Source organism: Mytilus edulis, chromosome 4 (genome assembly GCF_963676685.1).
Source record: "Mytilus edulis chromosome 4, xbMytEdul2.2, whole genome shotgun sequence".
Lineage (NCBI taxonomy): Eukaryota > Metazoa > Mollusca > Bivalvia > Mytilida > Mytilidae > Mytilus > Mytilus edulis.
In genome coordinates this window covers 73,510,576-73,525,655 of record NC_092347.1, presented here as the reverse complement: position 1 = coordinate 73,525,655, position 15,080 = coordinate 73,510,576, and the positions used below count along the sequence as shown (strand labels likewise).

General features: G+C 32.1%; 1 protein-coding gene across 2 annotated transcripts; it reads right to left on the bottom strand.

Annotated features, from left to right (window-relative positions):
- Positions 1 to 7,690: 7,690 nt before the first annotated feature.
- LOC139520460 (uncharacterized) lies at positions 7,691 to 13,796 on the bottom strand. Of its 2 annotated transcripts, none has more exons than XM_071313069.1 (3): positions 13,148 to 13,796; positions 12,295 to 12,441; positions 7,691 to 9,980 (listed from the first exon to the last, which is right to left on the bottom strand). In XM_071313069.1, exons 1-3 carry the CDS (start codon positions 13,350 to 13,352, stop codon positions 9,493 to 9,495), a joined length of 840 nt encoding a protein of 279 aa, XP_071169170.1. In that variant the 5' UTR covers positions 13,353 to 13,796; the 3' UTR covers positions 7,691 to 9,492. The 2 variants fall into 2 exon arrangements, with proteins under 2 accessions (XP_071169170.1, XP_071169171.1); XM_071313070.1 differs by having other exon boundaries at positions 7,691 to 9,443; positions 13,148 to 13,793.
- Positions 13,797 to 15,080: the final 1,284 nt, after the last annotated feature.

Below are 15,080 nucleotides of genomic sequence, written 5' to 3'. Positions count from 1 at the left end.
AGCTCTGTAACATGATACAGGTAAACGCATTTTTGAAGGTTGTTTGAGCATTTTACGTGCCTAATTTGATGATCATATGGACATTTTAACAATTATATATCTTTAATGTTGCTTGAAGTTAAGACAAAAACCATAAAGAATATGTTCTATTTAGTGCACACAAAAATGACTCTGTTTTCATTCTATTTACTTCTTTCTGCTTTTACTGTTCCATTATCTATATACACCTCTTGGAGAGTTTTCAAAAGACAAATTTTCAGTTTTCTTTTAAATCAGTATGGCAAAGCATGTCTATCAGATAACGGTATTTATATTTCTTCAAGTTTTGTATTACATATTTGCTTCCTTCCTTCATCTTCAAGAAATCCGTGAAAAAAATATACCGAGATTTTTTCATTTAATAAAACAATATGATGAAACCAAAGTGGTCATAATAATGAAACCAAAGTGGTCATAATAATGAAACCAAAGTGGTCATAATAAACCGAAAAATCGACTGAGAACTTTGTCAAAAAATGAAAGTCACGGGTTACAAACACCAAACAAAAAGATATTGACCAATACTCAACCTATTTACATGTAACTTCGGATAAACTCGCATGGCCTGAAATGGTTATGCAATTACCTTTTACAAACAGAACATTTTCATTTTATTTAATCTGTAAGTATTATTACTGTCTAAAATATACTCAACTTCGTGATGCCATGATACAAATTTTCTTTTTTCGCATTAATATGTTTTCTCATTTTGCAGTGTTTTTCACTATCTATACAATCTATACAATGTAAACAGACGGATCTTTTGTTGTTAATTCAGGTCTTTCGACTTTTCGTGGAAAGACTTTTTGCCTTTCTTCTGATTATTTAAAAAAAAAAAAAATGTTTTTCTTCTAAGGTCTGAGATGCTTTTTTGTTTTACAACATATCGAATGTATTTTTTGCCAATGATGTTATACAGTGATGAGGATCTCAAAACTCACCCTGTGTAACCAAACACTTATTATTGTAGGAGTTATCTCCTAGCTTCCCTTTTTTCTTGTTATCTTTATTTCTCTGAAAACGTAAAAGATTTCGACAAACTGTTTTCATCAAATTGTTTGCCTACTCTTAAGAATAGTTTGGTTAAGTTTAAGTTTGATCGGATGACATATTACGGGAGTAATTTCTCTTTGAAAATTTAAAATAGGTGATATGTGTACAAAATCATACATTATAAGTCGTAGAGGCCTTAAGTCTTTAGACATGAAGTCCTTGGTCTATTTGGAGGAAATTGAGGTCAAGGTCGTGTTCTAAATTATGAATTTTGCTTGTTATATTTATTCAAAAGAAACCGTAACAGTTAATGATATGATGTGTTTGCTAAATAACTGTTTACCTAAGGCAGTACAAAAAGTGAGTGACAACATGAATTGGTTGACCATACGATGTATCTGTGTCTCCACTCACTAGTGATAGGTTTCCGTGGTCGTAGATCTTAGATAATGCAATACCAGTAGTTGTTTGGTCTGTAAATCTAACGATAGAGTTTTATTCCCGATTTTAATAGTTTGACAAATTAGCATGGTGGAGGATTCAAGCAAGTGGAGTAGCTTACATGTAGTGTCGATACAGAAAGTCTTTTCTGGAACCCTTGCTCTTCCCTACGCCTTTGTGAGATCTGAACATTGTTAAACTTAAGTTTCCTTTATTGCCATTAAGACCCAGCCCATTTAGAACAAAACAAGTCGACATGAAAAAAAGTTTGTTTATCACCAACAGGCAACAGACATCCTCATTCCTTTCATTTGGCATCAATACTAATTACATATGACCTTTGTCTTAATAAAGTAAAGAAACATAAGATTTAGCTATCCACTGCAAATTGAAAGATCTCAAGATTATAATTTGCATAAATCATTTGTCTTGTATGAAGAGATTTTTTTAAAAGTTTGAAATATTTAGCTAAATCATGGTTTAAAAGTAAGGGATACAATAGCAAGTTGAAGGACGGTTTAACCAAACTTAAGGAATAAGATGAGAACGATTTAGAGAAAACACAAACAATACTTAGAAATTTTAAAACCGTGTATCAGGAAACCCATAAATGGATGGCATGGACAGATATTCATACTCCACTAGTAGCACAAGTCTTGTTGCACGTTAGAAGCGTACAAAGGTGATAGAAAACTTTTTAAATTGATCTACAAAAGTAGAAGTTTCAGAAGTCGGCAATCAAAAATGGCAAGTAAGATACAATTGAGGAAGGTTGGCTAGATTGGGATTATGTAAAATATATCTGTTGATGGTCATACGTGACAAAAATGTTTGGAAACTGTCAACAAGTACTGTCCGTAGATCTTTTGACCTTTTGAATGTTTTTAGGCCTTGGATATTTCCCTGTAAGAAGGTTTTTTCTGTATACAAAGTCGATAAAATACTAGAAGACTGTTTCAATTGGTAGAAATATACTCTATATGTGTTGTTGCTGAAATGTTTTACACAAATATGGAAGTTTAATAAAAGAGAAATTTTAAGGATCCTCTTCCCATGTTTTAGTTCTCAGTCATTTTACATGAATTTCTGATAATTATAATTTTATGGAATTAATGGAATCAAACAATGCATATATATATATATACAACTCGTCTAAACATCAACCCAACAATGTTAGATCTGTAAATTTGCTTTTAATATATATATATATATATATACCTAACAAAGCCCTGAGTGTGTATTTGTTTAAACATTTATTACGAATAATCGAAAAACTTCTAATTAAGTTGAACATTCTCATTTAATGCAAAAAAATACCGATCATGAATGTTAGACTTGTATAATAAGTTTCTGTTGTTTGGTACTTTTTCAGATACTATAAGTTAAGGTCAACTATGTTGTATGGAATGAAAGTTTACATGTCTATCTGTAATGTATCATCTGACCATGACCTCATTTTAATGGTTCATTGGTCAATGTTTGGTTTCTTTCTTTGAAACCCTAGACAAAACTGAAGGTCAACTATTTATGTTGAAAGGAATGATTTAAAGATGAAAGAGTTTGTCTACCAGGGTCCCTTTGACCTTAACCTGATTTACATGGTTCATTAGTCAATATCTAGTTTTCATTGTAAGTTTCTTAAATATTATGAGCATTAAATTAACTATATTTGTTGTATGGAATAATTGTTAGATATACATGCATCATATGACCTTGACCTCATTTTCACGGTTGATTGCTAAATGTTGAGGTTCAACAGTTGAGGTTCTCTGATACTAACAGGTCAACTATACTCGGTTTATGGAATGAACTAAAGTAGTGCATGTTTGTCTTCAATGGTTTATACGACCTTGACCTTCTTGTCATCGATCATTTATAATGTTAAGCTGGTGTGTTACTTGCAGGAAAGCCTATATTTCTAAGACTTTTAACATTAAGAAAATAATGGTCAGTACAGGCCAGATATTTCAGCGTGTGCGCTCTTGTTCGCCGTTGCACTTAATGGTCAACCAACTCATGATGTACTCCGTGAAATTCCTTGTTTAATAAGATACAGTGTAAGCAGCAACCGTGGATCAACAAAATCATGATAGGGAACACAAGCTTTGGAATATCATATCACTTCAAGAGTATATCCTAAATTGAGGTAAATTAAATGGTCTTCCGAATACTTTTCGATCCCTAACATCACTGAAGAATCATTAAGTGACGAAATGTTGTGGTTTACCGCAAGTTCATTGTGTTCTACTTGGTATTAAATTAATAAAGAGATCCATTTTGTTACATCTTGTTTTGTTTAAATATTCTTCACTCTTTTGGTCTTTTGTAAAATGTTGTTTGTGCTGTATTTAGATCCCTCTAGAACGATTTTTTTACATGCACTGTCTGCACGGTTAGCCACTAGTCCGATGCCCCAGACTAGTAAAATTTCATTCGGACTTGTAAGTTTTTGCCAAATTTTGTTTGGCCCAATAAGAAAAATGTCAGAATATTGGTCTTCGGACTAGTAGTTGAAAAAGTTTTTGGTGCAGACGCCGCGGGCGGGCGGGCACACGTATAAAAATTGCAGTTTCTATCCAACGCAATCATATGTGTGAATGCTGTTTTCAATTTAGACTTGTTTATATCACCTGGGAGATATATACTCAATATGCTGGCTCTGCTTGAATGCTGCCACATTGAATTTGTCTATTTCGTCGTAAAGTGGTCTCAATCGACCAGTATGCAAATGTCTAGACTTAAGTCAAAGTAGGCTGAACTGTTTGTGTTGTATCCTTTCTTTCCAGTTCGATTGAATAACTGTATATAAAGTCCCCGAACTTTAAATTATTTAGTAACAGTAAGAGGACAGCGTATATCTGTCGAGTTATGAAGACGAAGTTTAATGCTACATGTAGCTTGTATTATTCGTACTAAGAAGCATTTTTTTATACAGTCTTCCTCGTATGAATAAAGTTACATGTTGGGAAGAAGAGGAACCTCGTTTGTTCAAATAGGAGTTCTGATAATTGTTTGTTAAAATACAAGGCCTCTAAACTAATTGATTATCATTATAATAAGCACTTTTGCAGTTTCAGTATATGTTTGAATTGTAGTGTTTTCCGTACTAGAAAAAATTGGTTGACCGATAAGAGGTGTTGGTGTGTCAACTGACGAGAGATATTTTAGGGGTCTAAGATCTTTAGATATATGTCAAGACATCTGATCTGGATTTTTACTGAATGTGTCCCATACCCGATTTAACATTTTGTGAATTCGTATGGCGGGTGCTACATGGATAGCAAGAGACGCTTACCCACGTAGAAGTACATATTCTCACTCCTATTATGAGTTCGTGTGATTTCTTACGTTTCGGCTAGTTACGTTGATTTGTCTCTTCCTAATCAGTTTATCAGATTTGAACATCGGCAAACCACTGTTGTTTTAATTTATATCTTCCTTAGACAATTTTGAACATCGGCAAACCACTGTTGTTTTAATTTATATCTTCCTTAGACAATTTAATTTGTAGTTAGGTCTGTCAATATATTCTATGTTACAAAAAAAACTTTACTTGTGTAAAGGGTAGAAATCTCAAATATTTTGTATATATAATATAAGATATTTATATTGTATGTACTCTTGCAGATCTTTGGAGTTTTAAAATATCCACGTCTGATTCACACCGCCCCTAGAGAAGTTAATTTCGCAATAACTCTAGATCTGAACCCGGCTTCAATTCCTAATAATATTGATATTAACAGTTTGGAAACAGCTCTCGTGAAGAAGTTGGCTCAGTAATACAACTGTTAACGAGGAAATTTCTGTAAACCTTATCATGTTTTTTACTTATGTTACTTAAATACCCATTACAGCAAGGACAATAAAGTTCTGCATCTTCGATTGAAAATAATTCCAAACGAACATAGAACAAACCTTTGATTATTTACTATTTCCACATTGGTAAGTGTCAAGTGTATATGTTGAGTTTCCAATGGAATTATCAATAACTAATCCCTTTTTTCATGAGTTTATGTAATGTGATTTACATACAAAAAAGATTTTGTTTGGGGCTATGTGAAACAACAACCTATTCGTCGTAGTAGGACACATGCTTAAACAATAGGGTCCATGAATAGTTATCAAAGGTACCAGGATTATAATTTAATACGCCAGACGAGTGTTTCATACATAAGACTCATCAGTGACGCTCAAATCAAAATAGTTATGAAGCCAAACAAGCATCAGTAATACAACTCGATGAGAAAATCGATGAAGCATGAGTGTTCAAAGATCAATGATCAATTATTTTTTCGAATTCTACTTTGTATAAAAGACCTAACATCTCATTCGGAAAGAGTATGTACGTCTTCTTTTTGGCGGTCAGCTCATTGTCGGACTAAATCCATTAGAATTTTATAGTTGTGTTTCCAACTGTTGAATTTAGACTCTTATTGTTTTGAGTCTTTGATTAACAAATTTCACCGAAAGCTATTATTGAAAATGTTTAAGTCACCAGTAATAACGTAGCAACCCGGATCATATATGAATGGGCTACTAGCAAAGGTACAGTCAGAAGGTTTATATTTGAAATTGTCAATATTGAGATCCTGCAACACTATATTGTTATCGAACTTACAGTGTTGTGTGACATTTTGCACAGTGTTTGAACGAAGTAGAATAATTCCAAGGAAATTCAAAACGGAAAGTACCTAATACAAAGCAGGGATGGGGTAATTGAAAATGTAATGGTAATTAAGTGTAATGCATTACAATTTTCCATGTAATTGAATGTAATGTGTAATTGAGCATTTTTTTTTAATAACATATAATGGTAATTTAATCAATTACATTGGAAAAAGCATGTAATGCTCAATTACTTTTGAATTACATTTCAATTACATGTACTTTTATGGTGTTAAAGATAAGGATTTGTGTTCAAAATATAAATTGTAAAATTATATTTATTTTTCAAATATGGTTATCACATACTTTTTAAATATATGAAGTCTGTTATTTATTCAGAAGTTTTAATATGATTTATTTGACCTACAGATTTTTTTTTAATAGACTTATAATTAAAAAAAAGTGAGAATCATATACATGTTATATATAAGTGTTGTTCAGTTGTTACGACAGATCTTTAAACTAATTACATTGATAAGTAATTAATCATCTTGTTAAACAAAAAAATGTGTCACTATGAAAATACTTTCGTAGACAGTTTATAGAATTTAAAATCACTGCACACAATCATTTTGTCAAATCAGTATACACAAAAAGGATTATAGATATAAATATTAAGAGTTGTAAAAACAAACAGCAATTAATTTAATTAAAATGTTCAGGGGCAATGCCACTATTACATGTATTTTATCTAATTAGCAAAATATTGCTAAAATTTAGACATTATGTACAGTGTTTGTACTAAAAATTATTTTCAATATTGTGACATATTTAAGTAAAAAAAATTAGTTTTAATTTACTTATAATATCTTTATTTATATTATGTTTGATTTAAATTTCATTTCTGAGAATGTCAAAATACCCTTGATGTATTGGCAACAAATAGGAACAAATTCCCTCTCCTATCTATATGATGATCTTCTGATCATGGAACTTCTATGTTCTGATCAAGCAATATCTGCCACACTTACTCCAGTCGAAAGACTATTTAGAATTGATGTCAAAGTGTCAAAGTCAAAACATTAAAAATAACTACTGATTATCAAATGCAACGCTTAAACTATGCTTACATAACTATTTTACACATGCATTTTATATTCATGAATAATATTGTTAAAAAATATCTTGTAATGTGTAATTTAATTAATTACTTTAGTAAAGTAATTGTAATTTAATTAATTACATTTCAACTACTGCGTAATTAGTGTAATTGATTATTTTTGCAATGTAATGTGTGATTTAATAAATTAACACTCTGAGTCTTTCGGTATTAATATAGTCGAAAAAGACTAGAACCTGCAGGAGTTTGTATGGTAAAAGTACATAATTAACTTTTAGCCTGAAGAGCAATTATTTCATGCATCTTTATCCAACAGATGTTTAACCATGCGTTCAACATGTAAAGTATATTAATTGACTCCTCCGGGTGCGGGAGTTTCTGGCTGCATTGAAGACCCATTGGTGGGCCTCGGCTGTTCTATGGGCGGGTTGTTGTCTCTTTGACAAATTCCTCATTTCCATTCTCAAAATTATACATTGTATTAGTAACAAATTTTAGAATAAATTTAATAAATAAAGGATGAGTCAATATTACAAAATAACAAATCTCTCTCTCTCTCTATCAATTATACACGCTCACTGCACAAATGAAAAACATTGCGAAATTTCAGTTTTTAAATGGTTCATTATTATATTTATCGGAGAGAACTTGATTCTTATTTATATTGTCCTACATTTATGTGCATCGATATATGCATTAACACGAATATGCTATTTCTTCGTAAAGCAACTGTAAACAACATTGCAGCAGTAATATTATAACAAGATGGAAAGTAATACAAAGAATCTGCAAGTAGATATAAATCAGACTAACTTAACCTTCTTCAAATTGGGCGAAATATATCAAAGGGATTATAAAACGCATAAGTCGAAACGAGTTGCCAATGGCATGGCAATAAAAAACGTCCGAAAGACAAACAACAGTACTTAGAATTAGTGACCGCAGATACAACATATAATTTCGTGAGCTTATGTTTCCCAGTCTCGACTCTACGACTATGTAAACAAATATATGCTAGGTGTATCGAGTCAGAACTGTGGCAACAAAATAACACATGTTCCATTATTAATCTTGAAAGGTGGTTTAGCGGACAATGGAGAGAGGTCTCGCTGGCACTCATGCCACATCTTCTTATTTAAACATGTACTAAAAATTTCGGGTTTTTTTAACTTTCCGGCTATCCTTTGGATAGACACATATAACTTTTTTTTTTATTTCAACAGATAAACACAAACTGATTTTTGTAAAAATATAATGAAGATCTTCCTTACGTAAATAAGCTCTTAATATGTACTATACAATTTTATGGATATGATCAATATTTATCAAAGTTTCAGGATTTTCTAGAATATTACTCTATTTCCGAGAGGCCTATATTCTTAGACATGTAGTTTCCCAATATTGTGCCATGCAAGAAGTAAAAAGTTGATTGAACATGCTGATATCTGAATTTAGATTCGTTTTTTTCCTTATACTAATAAAAGATTTGAAATAAACAAAGCATGCATAATGAAATATAAAAGAAAAAAAATCAAAACTACTTCTTATATTAAACTGAAGCAACACAATATAAATTAATAAATAAAAACATAACGTGAAAGTCCGGTAGTTTAAAACGTCATTTCTCTAATGACTTGTGATAAATCTTTCGTACCATGTAATAACAAGTCTTTCGTCTAAGATTCATCTACATTTTTGCAAGAAAATGGTTGATGTATGTACCAAATGTTATCTTGTTCACACAATAAAAACTGTGCTAACATCTAAAACACTTGGTCTCGTTGAAGTTTGATAGCTGAGACATCGTTGAAAGTTGGACGTGAATTTTGCAAGTTGCTAACGTTGTTGACCTTGAGTGTGTTTGGGTTATCTACATCCATTGGCTGGGGCATGCTATCATAAGTTGTTGAATTGCTCATACTCGTTGAAATAGTCCTACCGGAACCAGAAGTTGACGATGTTGAAGGCGGCGAATCAATATTTCTGGCATATCTTGGTTGACGAGGCGAATAATTTTTTGTATAATTACTGGGAGATATTCGTGACTTTTTTTCATAGTAAGTATCATACTCATCTTCATAGTGACCATAAAAGTAGTTAAAATTCTGAACTTCCGGAACAAATAGAATACCGGCTATTATCGCCAAAATGAGAGCCACCAATGTTAGTCCATAAGACCAAGCGATGGAAAAATTCGTCAAAAGTGCAAATATCCAAAGAACACTTCCGGTAAATAACAAAGCAGCTGAAATAACAAAAGTAATGCTAAGTTCATGATGTACAATGTTTCTTATTCACATGATAGGGGTTATACCTCTATTAGTAAAAGGTGGTGGTCTTCCAGATAGTGATGTTAAACCAGTTGATGGAGGTAAACCACTGTAACCTGTCGAAGGAGGATAAGCACTAGACATACCCGTATTTGGTGGGTATCCTACCGATGATCCTGTGTATACCCATCTAGCTGGTTGTGAAACAATAGGGTCAGATCGGAGAGCTTTCCTTGTTGGTGGGGGAGTGGGACTAGGGGTTCGTTGCTGTTCACGACAACAATCACAATCACATTCGCAGCAGTCCCCACCACAAACACCAGCACACATGTTTGACGAATAGTAACCGGAATTTGAATATGAAGAACACCATCCTAGTTCTGGTATGAGAAGGAGACCAGCTATTATTGCCATTATTGCAGCTAAGATCACCATACCGCAAGACCATGCCATATAAAAGTTTGTCGGAATGTATGCCAGCCAAATAAATACGCCTATCAATGCAATTGCAGCTGGAAAGAAGAAAACGGATCTAAATTTCGAACTTTAGATTTATACATTTAAATAGGATACTATAATGGGATGTGTTAAAAGCATAGAATGATTAAATAAGCAAGGGATTTAATTTATACGACGATACATATTTGGCTTGCAGCATTCCGATGTTATTTTATAATTCAATGGCAATGATTCTTTCCAAATGCCTTGAACAAGTCAATGGTAAGGGTTCGTTCCAAATGCTTTTGATAAGTCTATTGTAAGGATGCGTTCCGAATCCATTATATCATCCAATGGTATGGATGTGTTCCGAATATGTTTTAAGCCAATGCTTAGGATGTGTTCCATAATTATTTTCAAATCTTATAAAAAAAAACTACTCCCAAATCTATTTAGTAGATTTTTTGGAATTTAGGTCCTCAATGCTCTTCAACTTCGTACTTAATTTGTCATTTTTAGCTTTTTGGGATTTGAGTGTCACTGATGAGGTGTAAATACAAAATTTAATCCTGGTATCTATGGTGAGTTTATTTGTAAGCCAATGGTTATGATGCGACACGGATCTATGTTGTAAGCCAATAGTACGAATGCGCTCCGAACCTATTTTGTAAGCCAATGGTAAGGATGCGATCTGAAAACTAGTTTGTAAGCTAATTGTATGAACGCGTTCCAAATTTGTAAGCCAAGGGAAGGTTATAGGGTAAGGATTCTAAGTAAGGGATATAAGTGTATATATATACATATGATGTATTAGGAAATATATATGAATAATAAAAAAAAAACCACAAAAAATCATTACACAATATACATTGAGAAAACGTAAACCAAACTTATAATGTGTTGCTGTTACATGACTGTCCGAGATAGCGGTAGCGTTTGGAACCCGCAAATACATCTCTAACTTCGCCACATTATGTATGTGCCAGTCTCAAGTCCGGGGTATGTTATCCAGTGGTTTTCGTTTGTTCCTGTACCACATATTTGTTTTCCGTTTATTGTATTTAACACATTAAACCAGGCCGTTTATTTTTCTCATGTGATTTGTTTTACATTTGTCATATAGGGCCTTTTATAGGTTTCTATGTGGTATGGGATTTTCTTTTTGTTGAAGCCGAACGATGAGCATTTGGGTTTCTAATGGAAAATTGTATCATTGGCACTCATACCACAATTAATATTTGTTCAGTATGTAATAACTGATTCGGCACTAAAGGATAACACTTTATATTATTAATCTAAAACACGGAAGAAAACATGATTTTCTAAATATTTCAAACTATAGTGAATAAAAGAATCTTAATGGTAGCCAGTAAACTATACCATATAATGTGTATTCTCGTACTAAATGCTTGGCGTTTAATCATCCCTTTGAAAATTTTACGGACGCCATCATGGAATGTCTGTTTAACAGACGACAAAGGATAGGGTGCAATCATCGTAACCACAACACCGTTCTTCCTTTTCCCGAATATGACATACCAAATCAAACCTGGTTGTGTTTGTATTGCTCAGTCTTTAGTGTTTTCTATGTTGTGTTCTGTATGCTGTTTTGTCTTTTTGTCTTTTCTCTCTTTTTTGTCATGCTGTTGTATGTGTATTTTCAACTTTGAGTTTACATATATTTTGGTATCTTTTGCTTCTCTTTCGGGTTCAAAATAGTGATATGTGCTTATTTGCAATAATTGTTGTTTGCATGATCTATTTCCTATCCGTAATGATGAAAAAAATATCCGTCCACCCCTCCCCAACCGTGTGGTTATCTGCGTTATCTGCATTCAAATTCCGACTCCATCCATTGATCATCATTCTCAAAAGGAAACTTTAACAAAAAACAGCACTGACATTAAAGGGAGAAAAAATAATTTCCCCGAATATCTTGTGGTAGGTTGATACAATTTCCCTCTAGAATTCGATTTTATTATTAGAAAATGTAAATCAAAGCATCACAGCTTAATGAATGTTTTTTGAAGTTCTATCAATAATGCTACATTTCTTAATATATAAACAAATTAGGATTACGAATGTATTGTTTAAACTCATTTTGCCATGATGTAAAAGAGAGACGAAAGATACCAAAGGGACAGTCAAACTCATAAATCTGAAATAAACTGACAACGCCATGTAAAGTGTGCTTCTCTAGGAAAATCGCATATTGAAATGATAGAAAATAACGATGATGTATTATTTCTAATATCAAAGGAAGTATTTGATGAAATAAACGTTCAAATTGCAATTTATTTTAATTTAAAGGAACTCAGTATACGAAGACCGCTGCACTTTCAAAGTATTTGGAAAGTTGAGTACTAATTATTTGTTATTTAAACCCACCTGTTACAAAACACATGACCATACAAAACACAGCATAATTGTATGTTCGGGCTCCTGCAGCAAAGACATATATTCCTAAAAAAACTGGGGTCGCAAGAAACATGATCAATGCCATTATCTCAAAAGCTTGGGTGGCTCTGAAGTTATCTGAAATACATTATGTTTACATGACGCAATATTTTCCGAGCTATTATTTACTCTAGAAGACAACAGTTACTAATTTATACTGAAAATGATGTTTTATGTACATTGCTGATTTGTGGTATGTAGTCAATAACATAACTGCATTAAGCTTTGGTTGAGACGTATCGCCACATATTGCCGTAGAAGTTTTATTTCTGACGTTACACAGGATTAATGGTTTGAGGAATTGACATGATTCCCAGCTCTTTCGGCATTTTTTCCCAATTTTATCTGTTCCTACACTTCTTCCTATAAACTTTTAATTCAATGTTTAGGCGTGTTCGTGTTTTTATGATCAGCCTTGCAATAATTTACAAACTATCTTGACTTCGGACAAAGAATTAAAACATTTGTAGTCATAACCATTAGTCTATGTATTTTTTGTAATCACGGTATGTAAAAAAGTTCCTGTAAATGTAATCTTGTGAACAAAATTAAAAATTGTCCACATTACAATAGTGTTGTGACTGGTAGTTTGTGAAACATTCAAGTGATTGACAATGTAGATCATCACGAATACCTAAAGGGAAAATAAACTCATCATAGATACCAGGATTGAAATTTAATATATACGACAGACGCGCGTTTCGTCTACATAAGACTTAAAAAGAACAGAAACACTCTGATAAGATACAATCCACTTGTAGATCAGTTAATTAATTTTGCTTACCATTTTTATAAGATGATGGTACACTTTGAGTATCACAAGTGCCCGATGTACACGTCTGAGCCTTCCACAAACCTACACTTGTCACCGTAGTACTGTCATTTTGCATCCAGTAATTGGTGGCAAAACCAACTATGAATAAGATAGGAGCAATACACATTATCACAAACGCCCATTTGGCCCAACCAGTTGAAGTCCCAAACGGCATTTTGTTAAAACTCTTTTTATCCTTTTCCACTGAATATCACACGTAACTACATTTTTGTATTGGTATCCAACTTTTGTTTGTCTAACAGTTAACTCAATTCGTGTACTTATATAGTTTCTAGTTTTTCATCTAAAAAAATCCAGTTTTAGAAACTACAACATCAAAATTATAATAATTTTGTTTCCGTTATTCCTATATTGATTTTTATATTTTGTAAATATTTGATCACAAGAGAAACAGTTCTGAATAGATAACTATAACGTATATATTTTAACTATTGATGTGAGATTTATGATGAAAATTAAATTCATGTATTTCAAGGGTGATGGTCGTCAATCACATTATCTAGTTCAGAAACGTAATCAATGATATTAAAAAGACTTTTGAATTGAATTTCTATACCCTTATACACATGTGAATGCCAAATGAAAATACTAATATGATGTAAATTTGGACGATTCATAAGGCATTTATAATAATGTTGATAAGAGCGAAGTTTAAAGAACGCTATGTATACGAATTCAGTATTCAAAACAGAAAGAAATAAATGACCCGTTCGACAAGTATAAAATATACAGAAAGGATTGTTTGAAATGTAATTGCTTCGTATCTAATAAAGTGAATGTCACAAAAATATTAAAAAATGAACATGACGCATTAGATAATATTAACCATTTTATGCTTTGAAATTAAAAACACTGAAGTGCAGTAATATATCAACCAAATAAAATATTCTTAAATTTATAGACCATTTGCATTTAGTGAAAACAATTAGTTCAAACGACACACGAGGTGGTGTAAGGGGTAGAGGATAATTAGTGAAGGTAAAGAAATGGGACCCCCACAAAAAACCCCAAAAAATCCCCAAAAGAAAAGGAAAGTGTGTAAAATATATAATTAACACAGAACATTGGTCTAAAAAAATTAAAAAAAGATGTTAGAGAGAAAAGACTCTTAATTCCAGACTCTATTTTATCATTGCTATCGCTAAATATTTTCCTGTTCTTTTTTATTTCGGTCCTTTGGAAAAGTTGAAATAAGACCTTATATATAGGAGACCGTCATTATGATATGGATATTTTACCACATATTGGTTTGTTTGTTTCCTGAGCAACACATACAATTTGTTTGTTTCCAGTGCAAAACATATTTAAAGGAGACCCTTATTGTAGTATGAACATTTAACCCCGTTTAGTCTTAATTGTATTCAGAGCTTAACAAAAACAACGTAAATATAACAGTGGAAACCTATTGCATGTGTAGCAGGGTATTAATTTTCTTAATGTAAAAAATGTATTATGTTTAATTACCTCCACCTAAAAAGCATGCTCAAAAATTACCATGCGTGTATAGCTTACAAATACTAATATGTAATATGTTTGTTCAAAGTGCAAAGTTATATCAAAAAGCTACTTATAATTTCTACTTAAACTCGGGAATATTGAAATTATAAATTATATGGAAAGTATTACGAAAGTTATGTAAAGAAAGATCACTCCATGACATGTGATGTATTTCTTTGTAAATTTCGTATCAATTTTCTTCCATGGACAGGTAGTCTGAAAAGAACCATCATCCGATTCAAGATGTTTACAAAACAGTAAGTCAAATAACAAAATTATATATTGGTTGATATGATTCATTTTTGAAAATTTAGTGGCTTAGAGTTAATAATAATATCTTATTTATAATTATAGCGCATTGCCATGACGGATCCGTGACTGAAAG

What these genes read in the sequence shown, in the direction of transcription:
- LOC139520460 (XM_071313069.1), bottom strand. Translation starts at nt 13,352, where the DNA reads ATGCCGTTTGGGACTTCAACTGGTTGGGCCAAATGGGCGTTTGTGATA. An exon ending in ACCATCATCTTATAAAAATG is followed by an intron (nt 12,442 to 13,147) that starts GTAAGCAAAATT and finishes AATGTATTTCAG; the next exon opens with ATAACTTCAGAGCCACCCAA. An exon ending in GGTCATGTGTTTTGTAACAG is followed by an intron (nt 9,981 to 12,294) that starts GTGGGTTTAAAT and finishes TCTTCTTTCCAG; the next exon opens with CTGCAATTGCATTGATAGGC.